This window comes from Manduca sexta, chromosome 1 (assembly GCF_014839805.1).
Source record: "Manduca sexta isolate Smith_Timp_Sample1 chromosome 1, JHU_Msex_v1.0, whole genome shotgun sequence".
In the NCBI taxonomy this organism is placed as follows: domain Eukaryota; kingdom Metazoa; phylum Arthropoda; class Insecta; order Lepidoptera; family Sphingidae; genus Manduca; species Manduca sexta.
In genome coordinates, this window is record NC_051115.1 from 2,014,809 (window position 1) to 2,033,325 (window position 18,517).

The window sequence follows — 18,517 nt, forward strand, 5'->3', positions numbered from 1 at the left end:
CGGGCAGGAAAGATATAAAAAAGATGTATATAATCTTAATAAAGGGAGGAGCGTGTCGCGATCCTCACCGGTGAGGACATAAAAACTCTAACCTAGCTAACTTACCGGCCTTTCACAAGCTACCTTCATTATGTTTGTTTCTTCGTAATTCAAGGCGTTGGTGTTTCTACTGTTTATAGGCGGCCGTGTCGCATACCATCAGAACGGTATGTCTTGTTATTCAAAGCAATAAAAATATCAAAGATAAAAATCAAGAATGAAGAACGCATAGCCATAGAGAGCATTATTAAAGCCCTCCACCGATCAAACAGCCTTGAGCAATAAGCATACGTTTCATTGAAGGCGTACATACGGGAAGTCGAAGGAAACAAAATTTATTAAATCACATTTCTTTAATAACAAATTCATTATGATTACAATTATCACAACATATTAAAATAATACGATAATATTTACAATAAACATTATAACTTGAACACCAAAACAGTGTGGGTGAAAAGAAAAAACAAAATTATTACATAAAGCCATTACATAAAAATTTTGGTAATTTCCTTTTTCACCCCTTTCAAGCCATTTTAACGACACAATAACTGATGCTTTAATTTCAATTTAATTTCAAAAGCATAAAATCCTTAGACGATATAATAATAAATATAGAACATAATTAAAGACCTGGCTTGTACGATCTATCGTTTCTGCCAAACATATGCTCATGCGCACGTTTATAGAATGTGTTTATTAGTGTGCGTTGGTAACACCAAAGACATAACTATATAGTTAGTTATAGACGGACATCAGGACCAAATTTTTGCTCCAAAAGTTATTACCGATTGGTACTAAGTCTTGTTTGAAATGTCCGTGTGACAAAATGTCAGCGTCCTTAGATATTAATACAAAAATAATATATTGACAGAAAATATGCTAATCGAATTAAAAACGTGCAAATCATATGGAAATAATATGAAGTATTTTACATTGATGTTTTGCTATTACTGTAGATTGAGTGACCATCACATAAGCGCAAAATGTTTGTATGACAATCTTCCCAATGTCCGCTATATATAATCTTAAAACTCTTTGGAACACCAAATTATATAGTGGACACTTTCTATTAAAGTTACATTAAAAGCGATAGAGGCACTTAACAATAACAATTTCATTTGTAATAAAATTAATTTAAAATTTAAACTGATTTTATTGTAACGCAAAACACACGCATACTTGTGAAATAAAAGATAGTGCAATTATTGAGGAAGGTTTAGATTAATAGTACATTAAGGTTTTATGTAAATTGATTGAAATATAACGATTACTAATTGCTAATTGTAAAAATGCTTCGACTTGGTTTTATTACATGCCGTGTATCCTTCGTTAGAGGTCCTTAAATAAATAATTACTGTTAAACATGTCGCGTGGTTGAAAAAATCTCGTGGTTCGGGATTTACGCGGGAACACTTTGATACGCTGATTTCCACGCGAGCAAAGCCGCGGACACAGCTAGTAATATAAAAAACCGCGATAACATCAGAAAAAACAATTTTATTAATATTTGTGACTTAGGTCTCAATAAGGAGGGAGTTTCTTGAGGCGTCTCTCTCTTTATTTTTAGGATAAAATTAGAGATGTGTCAACTCGAGTTAACTTGGGTTGGGTTTAGGTCGAGTTGAATTCTCCTGAACTCGAGTTTAAATACTTACTTTATTTATTTTACGAAGATAATCTTAAATACATAAAACATAAATACATGATGAATAAATAAATTCCTTTATTATTGGTGAGTCATTATATTTGTAAAAATAACCCAAAACAAATCATTACTCAGTTTCATTTTACCCAGTTAACTCGAGTTACGTGAATTTCAATTCGAGCTGTGTTTATCCCCAGTTGGCACATCACTAGATAAAATCGCACGTGCGAGGCGAGAAAATTGCCCCAACTACTCAGGCATTAAAATTTATAATTAAAGTTAAGCCCCTTATTCATAGACGTTATTTATCTAAGGACAGAGCATTGCTGTGATAACAAGTATGTTTCTCAGCTTTGTTTATCTGACAGCCAACTAGGTTCAAGTTGTATCTCAATATTAGCCAATCACAACGGTCCTATGTCTACGCACTGCGAAGGCTGCCATGCCGTCAGCACTGAGAAACAGACTTGTTATCACAGCAATGCTCCGTCCTTAGATAAATAACGTCTAAGAATAAGAGGGTGAATTTATATCAGAAATATCTAGTATTCTAATTATGCATTTCATATCCTACTTTTGAAAAATTATTAAATTCAGTCTATTTTATAGGAAATATGGGATTCTATTTTGTCAAAATCGATTATTACTTAGGCAAAGGCAATTTATCATACAGCCTGGAACATAAAATACTTAAGCTAATTTGTATGGACAATGTTTATTTTATTTAACTCTAATATATTATATCGACAATTGAAATGCTAATTGATTAAAGCGACACCTAGTTTCATACATATTAAAATTTTTTTTTCTATGTTTTTTAAACGTAGTTAAAATTTTTCTAAAAAAAATGTTGCTAAGTCAATTAGCCTTTTGAACCGTCGATATAATTTCTATATGTGGCCTATATCAGAGTTATATCAAAGTCACGACTTAACGTTTTACAAAGGCATTTGACACATCGCTGGCTCACTACAAGATTATACAGGGTCATTTTGACATTGCGTTACTAAATGAAACCACATAATCGTTACCTTTGTTAAGATTATGCCAAAAATCATACATTAATAACGAATATTTCCACAAAAAAATCCAGTTTTACTTTTTAAAATTTTTTAGTTATTTGTTTATTGTGAATATAGCATGCGCGTGAGAGTATTTCTGACTGAAATTTTGATGTCGCTGCGCCGGATTCTTGTAGAGATAGTAGTGGCAATTTAGATTAAAATGACAATTTTTATAACATAAATATAATGTAAGTGAGCCAGCGAAATATAAGTAATTCAATATAAAACTTTTTATATTGTATATCACAAACTTGCTTCTGAATTAAAGAAAGAAGGCACCTCTCTTTATGATTGATTCCTTGGTAGCCGAATTTCGGCTACTCTAGCCAATATCAACGGAGATATTTTAAATGATCTGTCTCTCACTCGTCGAAAGTACGGCTTGCGCGTGAGGCAGCTCGTCGATCATTTGATTGACTGCACCAACCTAAGTCAGGTCATCTCCGCAGCATTTTAAAACAATAACAATAAATAAAATTCTCGCGCACTGAAAAATTCATTATAGATGATGTTAAAATAAGTATTGTTATAAATAATCGTTTGTAACTACCGGATATACCGTCATATGCTTAAAGTAGGCCAAAAATCTCACAAATCCGTCTCGTTTCATTGTGATTGGCCGAGAAAGTAACACGTGACTGACGCAGTGTTCTGATTGGTCTAGAGACACGCACGTGACCAACGCATTGCCGTGATTGGCCGAGAGACGACCACGTGACAAACGCATTGCTGTCATTGGTCGAGAGACTTGCACGTTACCGATGCTGTGATGTGATAAGTCAAAAGAGTAACTCGTGACCGACGCATTGCTCTGATTGGCCGAGTGACCATGGCCTGTCGACCAATCAAACATCAATTTACTAGTCGCGCCTTCTACCTTCTAAAAGGCTGATCATGTGTTCCGAATTAAAAAGATCCCCTCTCATTCGTACACAATAAGTGTTTCCTCCAACGGTGGATTGTCCTTCAAAAATTGTTCGATATCATCCTTCTTCACTGGTTTTTTCTTACCCTTCTTAACAATCGCGTGAGCCAGCATCATATGCGTCCTCACGTCTTGGTCTTTCCTGAACTGCTTCTTACAAATGGGACAGTCGGCCTTGTGCTTCCTCTCCTTATGCGCCAGCCAGAGGTGGTCCCATTTCTCTCTGATGCTGTCGAATTTCTTGCCGCAGTAATGACATTTGAATTTGATGACGACGCGATCATGGAAGCGTTTGACGTGTTTTCTGTATGCTGATTCGGTGTGCGACACTCGGAAACACACTGGACAGGTTATCGGCTCTGTTGTTTTGTGCATCTGAAAAATATATTTGTAATTGAATATGCAATTTTGAGGGCGAATCTCATAAATGTAAAATCTAGAAATGTATATTAAATAAATAACAACAAAACTTCTGTAATTGTTTATTGCTAATTGAACCCAATTCAAAACTTTATAAATTAAGCCACTATTTCTAACGTGTTGTGTCGTGAAGCTCTCTGCCGTGATGGCTACTGTTCACATCTATACACGCATTATGACGCTTTATGACGTATTTTTTAATCAGTTCCGTCTTGGCTGGCGGAGAGATTACACATTCGCAAATCATGAAGATTTGCAATAATTAAAATAAATAATCTTTTCTCCTATATCCTGCCAAATAGCTGCTCTAATATCTTAATTCTTATATTGTTTACATTTAGAATCATAAATTGTTTTGTATTGTACGTATTGATTAGCTCGTCCTCCATACTTGTGGCTCTAACGCAGGCTGGCACAACACAGCGCATCAGAGAACGCACGCAACCACATTAAATGTATGAAACCGACCTTACTGATGCGACACGTCACGTCAGTCAAATGTGAATTCGGCTTTATCTATTATTGAGTGGATTTTAAAAAATCATTTTCCGATAGGTTTTGGATAAAAATCATTTTTGATAAACGTATTTTAACAAAGTTGTCAACTACCCAAATCCACTGGCACGCAAGTCGGTGGTTCGCAATCCCTAAACTAGGCTATCTCTGTAAAACATATACAATAATATCAGCCCTGTATTATATACTGTCCCACTGCGGGCCTCCTCTACTACTGAGAGATTAGGCCTTAGTCCACCACGCTGTAGTGCGGACAGACTTCACACACCCTCAAAAATTCCTATAGAGAACTTTACAGATGCAGGTTTCTTCACAACATTTTCCTTCACAGTTAAATCAATCAATCATGAATTTTTAACAAATACACACATAATTTAGAAAAATCAGTTTTGGTTTTGAACCTGCGGACATTCTTCAACAGTTCATTCCACACACTAGGCTTTTTTCAAAACATACACACCTCCAAATGCTTGGTCAAAGACAATTTCGACTGAAACTTCTTGCTGCACACATCACAGACGACCACTTGAAGATTATGTACTTTCTTGTGTTTTGTGAAGTTGCTCGAGTCGCTGAACGCGCGGTCACATATGTCACATCTGTAGACAGGGAGAGACCCGTGGTCCCTCATGTGCAGTTTGTATCTGTCAGGCCGTTGGAACGATTCGAAGCATATTTGACATCTGGAAATTAATTAGATGGTTATTTATGTCAAAGCTTTGTTTACAGTATAGTAAGCAATACACGTCAATGTGGCACCAAAGTTATTTTTGGAGCTAATTTGGAAGAGAAGAGTACCCACGCCATCACGCATTTATTATGCAGAGGCGTTACCAGGGTACCCAATTTTTGCCCCGTGTGTGCTGTCCTACAATTTGATAGGAGACACAAATTCTAGACTCCAGGCTGATACTGAGCAGAAAAACCGAAATATCACTTTGCATGACCCGAGAATCGAACACAGTACCTCAGAGCGCTGCCGTACCGCGCATGTACAACTACGCCACAGAGGCAGTCACATTGAGCATTATTGAAATCAAATCAAATAATTAATTTGAACCTGTAAAATGTTATACATTATTTATATTCCATCAGTTTCAACTCGAAACTGAAGCGGCGATAGCCTAGTTGGATGTGGAACGGACTGCCGAGACGAATGTCCGCAGGTTCAAATCCCAAGGGCACACACCTCTGACTTTTCTAAAATCATGTGTATATTCTTTGTGAATTATCGTTCGCTTTAACGGTGAAGGAAAAACATCGTGAGGAAACCTGCACATCTGAGAAGTTCTCTATAGGAATTTCGATGATGTGTGAAGTCTACCAATCCGCACTACAGCGTGGTGGACTAAGGCCTAATCCCTCTCAGTAGTAGAGGAGGCCCGTGCTCAGCAGTGGGCAAGTATATAATACAAGGCTGATATTATTATTATAATGACTGAAAAATCAGAAAAGCAAAACCGGATTTTTCTGTGGAAATATTTGCTATACTTGGCAAAATGTCAGCAAAGGTGAAGACGAGTATGTGGTTCAATTTAGTAACGCAATGTCAAAATGACCCTGTGTACACTCACCTCAGTCCTCCATATACGGGTCTGTTGCAATACGCGTCCGTCAATAGATGCTCGATCAGATGCCTTTTGCAATCGTTTTTACGTTCAAAATGTCGCAAACATATCACGCAATCTTTCTTCTTCATTTCCTTTCCGCTTTGCAATAAATTTTCTGAAAAACAAGACGCCATTTATAGAAGTATGGATTAGCAATGACTTGAAATTGACTTCCGCTAGCATTTATCATTTATAAAACCACGTTAGACTTTTTTATTGCTTTTGAATGACGAGACGAGCTTGCCGTTCGCCTCATGGTACGCGATACGTAATCATGAATAGTAGAAACACCATCCAAAACCTTGATGTATTGTAACCAGTGTAACTATTAGATATTATAACACTTAACATCTCATGTCTCAGGACGGCGAGCGCAGTGGAATACCAAACAATACTATATAATTCAAGTTTGATGATGTTTCTACAGTTTATGGTCGTATCGCTTACCACCAGGCGAAGGGCAAGCTCGCTTCATCATTCAAAGCAAATAAATAACTACTTACTTATAACCAATTTTAAGCCTTCAGATCTCAGAGCGGTATTCAGAACACCTTCATCATCCCGTTTCTTCCAGCCGGTTATGAAATGGGTGTCCCAATGCCCATATATATTGTCCCCCTCTACCATACTCCTGCAAACCTGACACTGGTATTTCCCCTTGCTATTCTTCTTTCTATTTCTCGATTCTGCTGCATTCTCAATAACTTTCAACTTCACGTAAGTCTGCTTAACATGTTGAGCCACGTGTGGTATTAAGTTTGTCATAATATCAAACGATTTTAGACAAACAGGACAAGACATGTAAGGCACTCCGTGTACAACAAAGTGTAGAAGATATTTTTTTGGCGAATGAAAGTTTTTGTTGCACCTCGTGCATGGATATTTCGAATTCAATTCAGTTTTTTGTTCTGGTGTCTCTTTGTACATTGTCTCTGGTTCTATGGTGATATCGTCGCCGTTTCTGTACATTGTGTCCGGTTCAATAGTAATCTCTTCGGGCTCTTCTTTAATGAATTGTTCTGCGTCATTGATGGTGACGAAGATGGCTTCATATTCCTCATCCATTGGTTCCGTTTTTATTTTTGTGTTTATTGATAACGGAGGCATCAGGTCCTGGAATTTGGGTAATAAATATAAGTTTACACACATCACGCCTTAATAACCTAAAGGGTAGCCAGAGGTTAAACTAGACTCCACTATTTAACATGTTTGCTTAATACCCTAATGGGTAGCCAGGGGTGGAAATAGACTTCTTTTTGTATGTGTTACGTCCCATGATGTGACAGGGGGCGAGCCTATCACCATATCAGACTCAAATTCCGCACGAGCTGATATTAATAGAACAGCCCAATATCACTTTGTCCGACTCAGATATCAAATCGCAGACCTCAGCACTACAGTTGTACAAAATACAACTACATCAACAAAGCAGCAGTGGCGAAGGGTGAAAAATTTCATAAGGTAAGCCGAGGAAATATTTTTTTCTACAGTTAACATGTAATACGCTGTTCACAATAAATTAAAATCAATAAAATATTATAATACATAATATTTTATTGATTTATTTAATACATAATTCCTTCTAACATAAGCATTATTTCTAAACTCTAAATTTAACAAATAATCACATATTTTGAACATAGGTATTTATTTAAAAGAGCCCAACAAAAATTAATAACCCACACTATACACAAACACTAATATTATACATTCTAAATTATTAAAAAAAATCGCGCCAATAGCTCAACATGAAGCCGCAAATTCTCGGGTTACCCTGAAGTAAACAGACACGCACGCAAACATGTATTTTTACGTCACTTCCAAAAGATTAGACAAAGACACCGCGCTGCGTGTGAAAGAGACAACAATATCGCGAAGGAAGCTATGCGCGGCCGGGTTCACTTCGAACACTATAAAGCGCGGCGAGCACTGCGCGCGAGTTACGATTTAACGAACTGATAATAATATGAACTATGTACCGTAATCGTTGAAGTATTGATTTAATGAAATAAGTATAGGATGACTTGTTTGAATATACTATTATTATATAGTTGTTTTTCATTTATTATTTTAGGTTAATTTACAAAAGGTAACCCGGTAGGAATCGGCTTGTATGGACGCTTCGCCACTGCAAGGCAGTCACCACAGTTATTTATCAAGCAAATTTGGATGCACCAGTTGAAAGGGGACCCCCAAAGAGTATGTCCATTCATAAAATCTCCAGAAAGGGCTGGTCAAGGGTACTCTTAACCTACGAAAATGTATAAGGATGTACACATTTTAAAACAAAGTCTCCTTTTCTGTCTGTATGTTATCGATTTACTCAAAATCTACTGAACGGATTTTTATAAAATTTGATATGGAGATAGTTTAAGACCCTGGGAAGGTTGTAGGCTACTTTCTATCCCGGTCAAATACATATATAGCAGGAATTTAGTGGTCTTACTTCACTCATCTGATCGTAACTAGTATCTTCGCTCTTCACCCTCTGTACCATCACTCCACAGCTATCCTGGCTGTGTTCCTCATCATCAGCCATCTCCTGCTTGATCACCGTCAAGGCTTCCTTGAGTTCCTCCTCGGGGTACACCTTGGGCTTAGCTTGATAAGTCTTTCTGACATCCCTCGCCTCAAACACTGGGTAGTCCGCTGTGGAGTTGAGTTAAGATTAAACTAGCAAATTCTTGCAGCAATATATTGCGCAGATTCCAGATACGTTTACTAGCAGCAAGTTTTTAATAGTTGTATGTACTGTCGCAAGTCCTGCAGCAGAAGTCATCTCAAGTTCGTTTACAAGGTAAGCATCAAGTGCGGAAGTTGGTTTACATGGTCCTCTAAAAGTAGAGGGGAGAAGCTACGGAAGTTATCCTCCAAATAAAATAAGGTTTATTTAACTAACAATAGATTAGTTTGAGATCTTTTAATTCTGACAATCTTCTATTTTTTTTTCAAATAAACATGAATGTCATTTAATACACATTTTTATTATTTTTTAAACGAACAACAGACCTTCTCCCTCTCTCCATACTAAAACCTGATCACATCCATATTAGTTTCTACAAGTTTTATTGCCAATGTAAACCCAACTTGGGATACAATGAAAATGCATTATCCATCTTCAGCAATGGGGTTAAAAGGCAATTGCCACTCAGAATCTGAAAATAAGGCTTCGCTGCATCCAATTGAATACCTATACCCCCCTACCTACCCTCTCCCCCGGAAACTTTAGTTTCTCCCTCCCTCTGATTTGAAAGCAAGCCCAGGTACATTATTATGTATGTGCTATTGTGTGTGTATGGTGCCAATAAGCAATCCACTGGACCTTATTTATTTTAGTCACTTACCATAATCCTTCTGTCCAACCACCGTTCTTACAGCTTCTCGCTTCTCCGCCACATTTTCTTCTTCGGGAAAATACGTGATCGGTAACAAAACCTGCCAATGAACATTGTTATTTATTATCAGGCATTAAGATACATCAGAGTCAATCGTTTCAAAATGGCCGATACGAGCCCTTATGAGCTCGGAGGCTTTCGGGGTAGGGGGAGAAGTGGGGTTGGAAAAGGGTGTAGAAGCTGTGAAGAGATAAACACTTTCACATCTATATTATAAATAAAGACCTAATATTAGTCAGTAAAAGGTTACAACTGATATGACACAACTACTTTTGCTCGCGGTTTCGCTTGCGTGACCAGGATAAAAGTTCCGCTATATATTTTCCCGGAATAGAACCTATAACCTTCCCAGGGTCTTAAACTATCTCCATACCAAATTTCATAAAAATCCGTTCAGTAAATTTTGAGAAAATCGATAACATACATACAGAGAAGACTTTGTTTTATAATATGAAAAGATAAATAAATATAAGTAAGATTCTCACCTTTTCAAAATTATACCTCCGTTTATCATTCTTCTGTCTGTGCTCGACCAATCTGTGTTTTCTGAACGAACTCGCATCCAAAAACACCTCCATATTTGAACACATGCAGCACTTATATGCAACTTTAAACATATTAGAATGATTTTGATAATGAACTATTTCCATACATTGGTTGTCCAATGTTTCTGTACATATCTTACAGTGAACATCCTTCTCTGTGAGGAGTGTGTGAATGGCTAGAGTTAATTTAGTAGAAAATCCTTTATAACATTTATCACAATTGTAACTCATTTGCTTCTTATTACAACAGTGTAAAGCATGTATGAAATATCTATAGTTACATGAGGAGCATGTCTTATACTGTGATTGTATTGGTAGATCAGATCTCACCGAGTGATTACTAATCATATGGGTTTCCAATTCTGGTTCCGTTGCGAACATACATTGACATAGCCGGCACATGGCCATCTCTTGATCTCTTTCCACCTCAATATGCTTCAGATATTGCCAGCAAACGCCTTCGTGAGCCTTCAAACTCATACAAGAATAAAATCTATCATCGCAGCACTTGCAACTGTATGAAGCATTTTGTTTTTTAGCTGATATGTGGTGTTCGAAGGGCTTGTTACATTTCCAGCAGTCGCCTTCAACCTTCAAATACTTAACTGGAGGTATATTTATTGTACCGTAAGCTATAATGTTAGATTCGTGAGAATGTTCTTCTAAATCTATGCGGAAGGAATCAATGTGGTGGATTTTTAAATGGGTTCTGAATGGATCTAAACGCCACCACGCCGTCTGACAAATATAGCATTTATAAAATAGAGGAACGTCACGGTATTTAGAGGCACTCGTCCATATTTTCCATTTATGAATGACCTCCTGCAGTCTGATGTTTATAGGGTCATTTTCTATCGGCAAACGCAAAACAGACCCCCAATTATTTTTCAATTCTCTAGCTAATATCTCATCAGCTATGTTGTTGGACGTTCTCACAATCCTGTCTACTTCATCGTACAATTCATTTAAATCAACAACAACAGATTTGAAAGGCTGTTTAGGTTTTTTTGAGTTATGAACGTTCCCGTCTTTCAATATAACTCTCTGGTTTAAAGTTTGTGGTTCCACCGGTGATATATCATGCATTTCTATTTTTATTTTATGCTTGACATCTTCGTTATACTCTTCGACCTCCACTCTGACGGTGAATTTCATGTTTGGATTCTCTACATATGAACTTTCGTTAATTTCCTTCTTAATATTTGCTATGTTGATAACTAATTGATCATCTTCGTCGTTTTCGTCCATTTTGTCCAACTTTGAGGAGGTCTGTGCTATATTCTGCAACAAGATAGAGTAATATGTTTATTTATTGAGGATAGGTCTCTGATATATGAGAGTCCGCCTGGGTTGGAACCACCGCCATGTTTAATTCTGTCGCCTAACAAAAGTGTACACTGTTGTGTTACGGTTTGAAGAACATTGTAGCCAGTGTAACTACTGAACATAATATTAACATCTCATGTCTCAGGATGGCAGTGGGTGGAATATCAAACAAATCTTGGTAATTTATGGTGTCGGATGGTGTTACTAATTTATAGGTGGTCATAATGCTTACCATCAGGCAAACAGAAAAATCGTCTCATCATTCAAAACGATTAAAAAATATAATAATATATGTCAGCCCCGTATTATATTGTCTAGTCAAATATAGAGACTTCATCGTCAAACAGTTGACAAAATAATTTATTACTTTTTTAATAAATTCTGATCTAACAAAGGACTTACAATGTGATCAGCAAATTAAGGAATTTGGAGCACAAACATGCTAAAATGTTTCTTTATATTGTATTTATTAGTGTAGAATTAATATTTAACACATATCTTAGCTGTAGATTTCTTTTGTGACAATTTTGTACAGTTTGCATCTGTCATATTAAATAAATAATAAAATAATATATTTATGTATCATAAATTGTTATCAAAAATCATTTATTATCAGCACTGTATTATATACTGTCCCATTGCTGGACTCGGGCCTCCTCTACTTCTGAGAAGGATTAGGCCTTAGTCCACCACACTGGCCTAGTGCGGATTGGTAGACTTCATACACCCTCGAAAAATTCCTATAGAGAATTTCTCGGGTATGCAGGTTTCCTCATAATGTTTTCCTTCACCGTTAAAGCAAGCGATAATATGCACATATTTTTGTAGAAAAGTCAGAGTTGTGTGCCCTTGGGATTTGAACCTGGGGACATTCATCTCGGCAGTCCATTCCACAACCAACTAGGCCATCGTGGCTATGATTTATTAAATAGATGGAAATTATTTGATAAATTAGACAGGCCCTCAAACTAGAATTCGCCTAGTTCAAATTTAGTGTACCTTTAATGGTTAACATGCAATTGTTTATAATAAAAATAACCTGTAAGATGCCATACAGGACCAGTTTTATCCGAGTGCCCCTTTTTAATAACTTTTATGACTCAACTATGTTTATTTTTTTTATTGTGGCTTGGCAGAGTGGCTTTACTGTACCTAATGTTTAGCCAAATGAAGCTTATAGATACATTTACATTATTGGCATTACTCACGGTGTCGAAATATTTTTTAATATGCCTTTGGTTCACTATCCTTGGCCTGGGTCTATCCTAACTCTCTGTACCCTGATAATCAAGCTGCTAAATATGCCATTCGCAATATATTCTATATAATGTCTTAAATAAAATTACGCTAAGTTAACATTTAAGCGAAAAAAAAAAACGAAATTCTGAATCCAAGTTTAATGTTAAGGGTGCATATATTTTATATAGGTACTTTAATTTTTTTTTGCAGACTAAGGCTTCTATTTTCCTTGGAAAAATAATGGAATTATCTGAAGAAATAGATAAAAAATAATTTAGGGGAGAAAAGAAGTTTTGCTACGAAATCTCGACCTTATTTTATTTATTCTGCCAACTGCAGCCAATTTGTTTATGCTTATGCATGGCCGTATTATATTATAAGCATTTAGTGGAATATTCCCGAGAGATTTCTGTTAAAAATCGCGCTAACTTGTCAATTTCTAAACAGTTGTCGAAAAAAATATTTTATTCATTTCCGCCTACCCACTTTCCAAATGTCCCTACCTTCATATCGAAAATTTACGCATACAAGAATATAAATGAACATGCGCGATAAAATGCAATGAAAAGCGTTACAAACATTAAATTAGAATGACCAAATGCATAAATCGTGTTATAACCACGTAAAACCTTATATTGGTGAATGTCTATCAAAATGGTGGCCTACCTGCAATTCTACATTTATTGCTTCATCGAGATTTACACCGTCACGCACAACAAGTTTGTCTTTTCTACTGTTCTTGCTGCTGATTCCACTCATTTCACCATTTGTACCCCAAATTTTAAACTAGAAAACTGAAAAACAGTCACAAGTTCTTTAAAGCACGAAAACTTGAATGTTTCTTTAGAATGAAAATAAGTAGGTAATAATAAGAGAAAGTAATGCTCACAAAGCAAACGACAATTTCGACGCGTTATAATTATCTTTTATCTCTTTCTAATTTGTTATACATTATATAAGTAGTCTGGATAAAACACGTCCGGTAGAGGAAGTTTTAAATTGGCCGGATTATTCATTGTAGGTTGCAATTCAACTTCCCAACGTCGTGCTTGTCGCAGTGGTGCTGGGTAGTTGCGATTGCGTATTCTTTTCGTTCAGAAATATGTACATCATTTGAGATAATTCGTTTATTTTATCCCCTTTAATAAAATTATGATAAACTGTATAAGATTGTTGTTTACGAAATTTACTGATATTTTTATCAAAATACAAAACCAGTCTTTTTGGTCTGCAGGTATATATTGGCTTACCTACATCTACATTTGATTCTTTTCAAAATTAATGACCGTATAACTTATATGTCTACATATAGACCTGTTTTTGTTTTATTTCAATCAAACGAATACCTAGTTTTGGAAGTGACGATAATTTTAGTTTTCGTCCTATTTGATAGAGCGTATGTACTTTTAGGGTACAAATCAAAGATGATATTTTTCATTCTCTTTGATCTATCATCTACATTATCTGTGGTATAACCTAAAAATGGACCCTAGTTTTTGATTGTATTTATTTTAGGGAAAATATCGAAAAATGAGTTTATTTATCAAACACTGTCGTCCTGGCTGCATTTCGACCACATATAATACAAAAATATGGCGTTTAAATTCCACTACGGCGGATACAGCGCTCAAAAAAGGCGAGGAAGAGGAGGAATTCCGGGTTCTAGATATTTTGAAAAAGAAAGATCGTCAACAGAGAAAAGTCGCAAGAAGAACCGACATACAGCCAGATAGAGCCGATAGGATGGCACCAGACCAGGTATATGTTTAAATTTCAATTTTCTTTGGTTATTTATTTCAATTAAATAAAAAAAAAACTAGGATAATCCTTCGATTTTGGTATCTCTTTCTTCATTTTTATGAATTCACACTGGCTGCAATGCCTTAAAACAGCGTATGCAGGCTGCAGCATTACAAAAATAAACAAAGCAATGGGTTCTAGACAGTGTGTGGCATATAAGAAAGCACTTATTCATTTATCCTTGTTTTGCATAGTAAAGTATACTATACCCTTATTGTGTAAGCGTGTCGCAGATCAGAAAGCAACTAAGTCAATATTTTTTCAGATGAAAGGATTTATTTCAACATGTAAAATTTTATACATTATTTAAATTCAGTCAATTTTAACTCTACCACCAGTTCGTGCAGTTCTCACCAGAGAAGAACGGGCAAGAAACTCTGGTGTTGCTCTTTTCAAAATTTGTTTAATGTATAGACTACAGTACATGATAAAGAGAAGACAGAAAAACATTTTTTTTTGTTTTATTGTACTTGGAGTAGTTCTTTATATGCTACAAAATAAGTAACAAATTAATTTTAAATTTCCATACAAGTGTACAACCCTCTCAGGAGACTTAGGACAAAACTTGATTTATTGAAGTTAAATTTTTCTTCTGTAAAATTATATTATATGCCAGGAAGTAATTATTATTGCATACTGGTGCTTTATTCTCTTTAACGCACGTTATTTTGACAGTGCGTAACAAGCATGTAATGCATCATGTTTAGGACTATAGAAATTTGGCTTACAGAATACCATTCCACGCACATTTCTTGAAGATAACATGACACGGCCACGATACGCGTTTTCACTATCATACAGAATAAGGGCCCTGATGTTTGTGTAAAGTACTCCCAAAACGCTGTTTCTAAACAAATAACTAACTGTGATGATCTAATATTTAGTGTTTAAACTATAATTTACAAATTTTTGTATACCATTGGTTGTCCTATTAATGAAATAAATAAAAATATTTACCACCTATATCAAAACTACAAATTAAATATGGTTATTATTAAAGTATTGTAAACTAAACTCAACATATCTTAAGAACTATCTTGGCAGGAATAAATAACATGAAACTGCTATAGTTTTTTTATATGAGCATAGCAGTGACCCGTCTGCTCCTGAGAGTATGTGGAGTGGGTTCCAATAGAAAATTAACTGACGAAAAATGTGAAAGATGATTACCCTCTTTTTTTTTACGTGGGGAAAAAAACGTGTTATCGCTACCACCACTAGGAGGGTCAGTGGAATGGTTATGTTGGTTTCACCGGTCTAACGGCCCAATGTCGACACTAGGGAGTATAACATCATCCGAGCGAGCGTTGGACCGAGTCCCTAACCCTTGTATACACCGGCATACCAACCAAAACCCGTGGTGACCTTCTTCGGCGCATACGGGACGGCCCCAGGATATCTTGTTGCACTAAGATAGCTGCTCGGAACCGTCCCAATGATTACCCTTGCCATTCCACATGATTATATCGCCCCTTAGTATCGGGATACACTGCTGATCCCAGAACGTAACACACATATGTGGACTACTATGGCGCGTTTTAATACCTTGTGTATGGTGGTTGTTATCCGTCTCATATAAATTATATTCTACCACCAGCAACAATGTACAAATGTCCACATTTAGTTATAACTTTTCACTAAAAATATGTATTTTACACTCAAACAGTATTTACCAATATTTTATGTAGTACTGTATGATCTCTATAATTTTTGTTTTTATAAAACCTCATTGTATTTAAATAATGGAGACCAGCATAGGAAGGCACCTCATGAGATGGACCGACGATCTGGTGAGGGTCGCTGGAGTCCGATGGATGAGGGCGGCCCAGAAGCAGTCCCTGTGGCGCTCAATGGGGGAGGCCTATGTCCAGCAGTGGACGATGCCTGGCTGAAATGATGATTTCAATAATATGTGGATATTTTTTTAAGTCTGCACAATATTGCTATCTATTATTATCCTGTATTTAGACTTTCACATGTGCAGGATTTACCAATAGTTAACATGGCGTTATACAACCACAATATTTTTTTTTTATGACAATAACTCATTTTATTTATTCAATATGTGAATTGGTTTTGTGGATGCCGAACACCTCTTGCAATCGGGCATTGTCATGTAGTTATTCATGTGACAGGACTTTGTAGATTTTTTTTTATAACAAATATTTATATGTTTCAGAACTGGGGTAACGTCTGGCCAGGTCCGAAGACATTCCATCCGTCTTCTGTACCCCTCCCACTAAGACAAGGCTATGTCCCAAAAGGCCAATCACCACCAGGCAAGAAAGCGAACGCAGAACTCATGAAAGTGCCAAACTTCCTGCATTTAACACCACCAGTTATAAAAAGCCAGTGTGAAGCGCTGAAACAATTTTGCACGGAATGGCCAAAGCTTTTGAATTCCGAAGAGAGTATTGAAAAGCACTACCCAATGGAGGTCATAACATCAGATTATTGTCATGCCAGTCCATCTATAAGAAACCCTTTGGCTAGGGTTGTCACTCTGCGTCTAAAATTGTCTTCTTTAGAGTTAGACAAGCATGCCAGAGACAAGTTTATACGGTTGGTCGGAGAGAGATATGATGATCAGACAGATATAGTGACTATAACGGCAGATAGGTGCCCATTGCGCGGGCAGAATACTGATTATGTGAACTATCTTCTGACTGCATGCTATCACGAGTCCTGGAATTTTGAGGAGTGGGAGAAGGAAAAGATGGAAGAGGACATGGAATATTATGATTACGATAAAAATGCTTCGAAAAAGAGTTTGATTGATTGGTACCATAGAGTTCGAAATGAGCAGAAAGAGTTGAGCAAGGATGATTATGTTGTCTATGATGTTAAGGAGATACCCAATGGGGAGGAGTATAAGACGGCTGTATCGAATTTGATGAATCAAGGCGAGAGTGAGGAGACTTGGCGGAGTTATGATGTAGCTGTAAGAAACTTGTTTGGTTTACCGCAGAAGGTTATTTAAGTTTGTAAAAATAAATGTAGTGTTATAATATTTGTTTTATTGTAGAAAATGTGTAGTTTTTTTTTAAATTATTTGGCAAAGGAACAATATACATAAAGAATTATTAATTGGTACACCAATAAAACCAGTTCACAACATTAGAATAGACCACTATTTTATATTGTAAATGAGTGAGGTGGTCTTCGGTAAATAACAAAATGAGTGACCATAGTATGTACTATATTTTAAGAAAAACAGGTTTCGCTACTATCAAAGAGATTTAGAAAGGACAAGAAACGTAGATGCAATTGTATACTCACAATAATTTCTTTATTTAGAATACATAAAAGATATAAGTTGATCGACAACTTCAACACAATATTATCAGCTATTCTTACAATAAGAGAGGTTAGAAATAATAATAATAATAGCAGGCAGATGTTCTTTTGTTCCCTAATGGTCCCTTGGGTATTTGGGTATTAATTAGAGTACAAAAAAAGTATTATGAACCTTATAAACACACGTTCTGATGACGTTGCTATGGACATTGCTCAACATTAAATTTCTTAACATTTTCGCTTATAACTTTTTTATTTATAGTTCTACGACAAATAGTTACTGGATCAAAGTTGTAGAAAATTTAATTTGCAACAAAAAATGTTTATACATTTTTTTTGTCAGATAAATAGTTTAAGAGATACACCGTAAAAACCATTTCAACCCCAATTTTCAAGATGGCGGCCTTGGGACAAGGGTGGCGACCCCACAAACTTGGTTTTAGCTTTAGACTGACCCCCCTACACTTCAAAAAAATAAAATTGCGTCCTCTAAAAAACGCAACCCCAAATGTAACTTTTCAATGGACTAAAATACGAAACTGTAAAACTAGTTTCGCGGGCTTGTAAACCACAATCTCAAAAGAAAAAACATTTATCGCGATCTAATTCTACGCTGGCGCCATCTATTGAGCGCACAAGAAAATATTTACGAAACTTAATTTCAGTAATTTAACATGGTAAACCTGCAAAAGA

General features: G+C 36.1%; 2 protein-coding genes across 2 annotated transcripts; one reads left to right on the forward strand and one right to left on the reverse strand.

Annotated features, from left to right (window-relative positions):
• Positions 1–373: 373 nt before the first annotated feature.
• On the reverse strand, positions 374–13,760 carry LOC115453997 (zinc finger protein 43). The gene is made up of 8 exons (XM_037446888.1): positions 13,394–13,760; positions 10,103–11,443; positions 9,567–9,657; positions 8,669–8,871; positions 6,726–7,335; positions 6,187–6,337; positions 5,073–5,295; positions 374–4,051 (listed from the first exon to the last, which is right to left on the reverse strand). Exons 1-8 carry the CDS (start codon positions 13,484–13,486, stop codon positions 3,674–3,676), a joined length of 3,090 nt encoding a protein of 1,029 aa, XP_037302785.1. The 5' UTR covers positions 13,487–13,760; the 3' UTR covers positions 374–3,673.
• A 411-nt stretch (positions 13,761–14,171) lies between these two features.
• Positions 14,172–17,556, forward strand: LOC115455199 (28S ribosomal protein S35, mitochondrial). The gene is made up of 2 exons (XM_037447287.1): positions 14,172–14,485; positions 16,707–17,556. Exons 1-2 carry the CDS (start codon positions 14,258–14,260, stop codon positions 17,505–17,507), a joined length of 1,029 nt encoding a protein of 342 aa, XP_037303184.1. The 5' UTR covers positions 14,172–14,257; the 3' UTR covers positions 17,508–17,556.
• Positions 17,557–18,517: the final 961 nt, after the last annotated feature.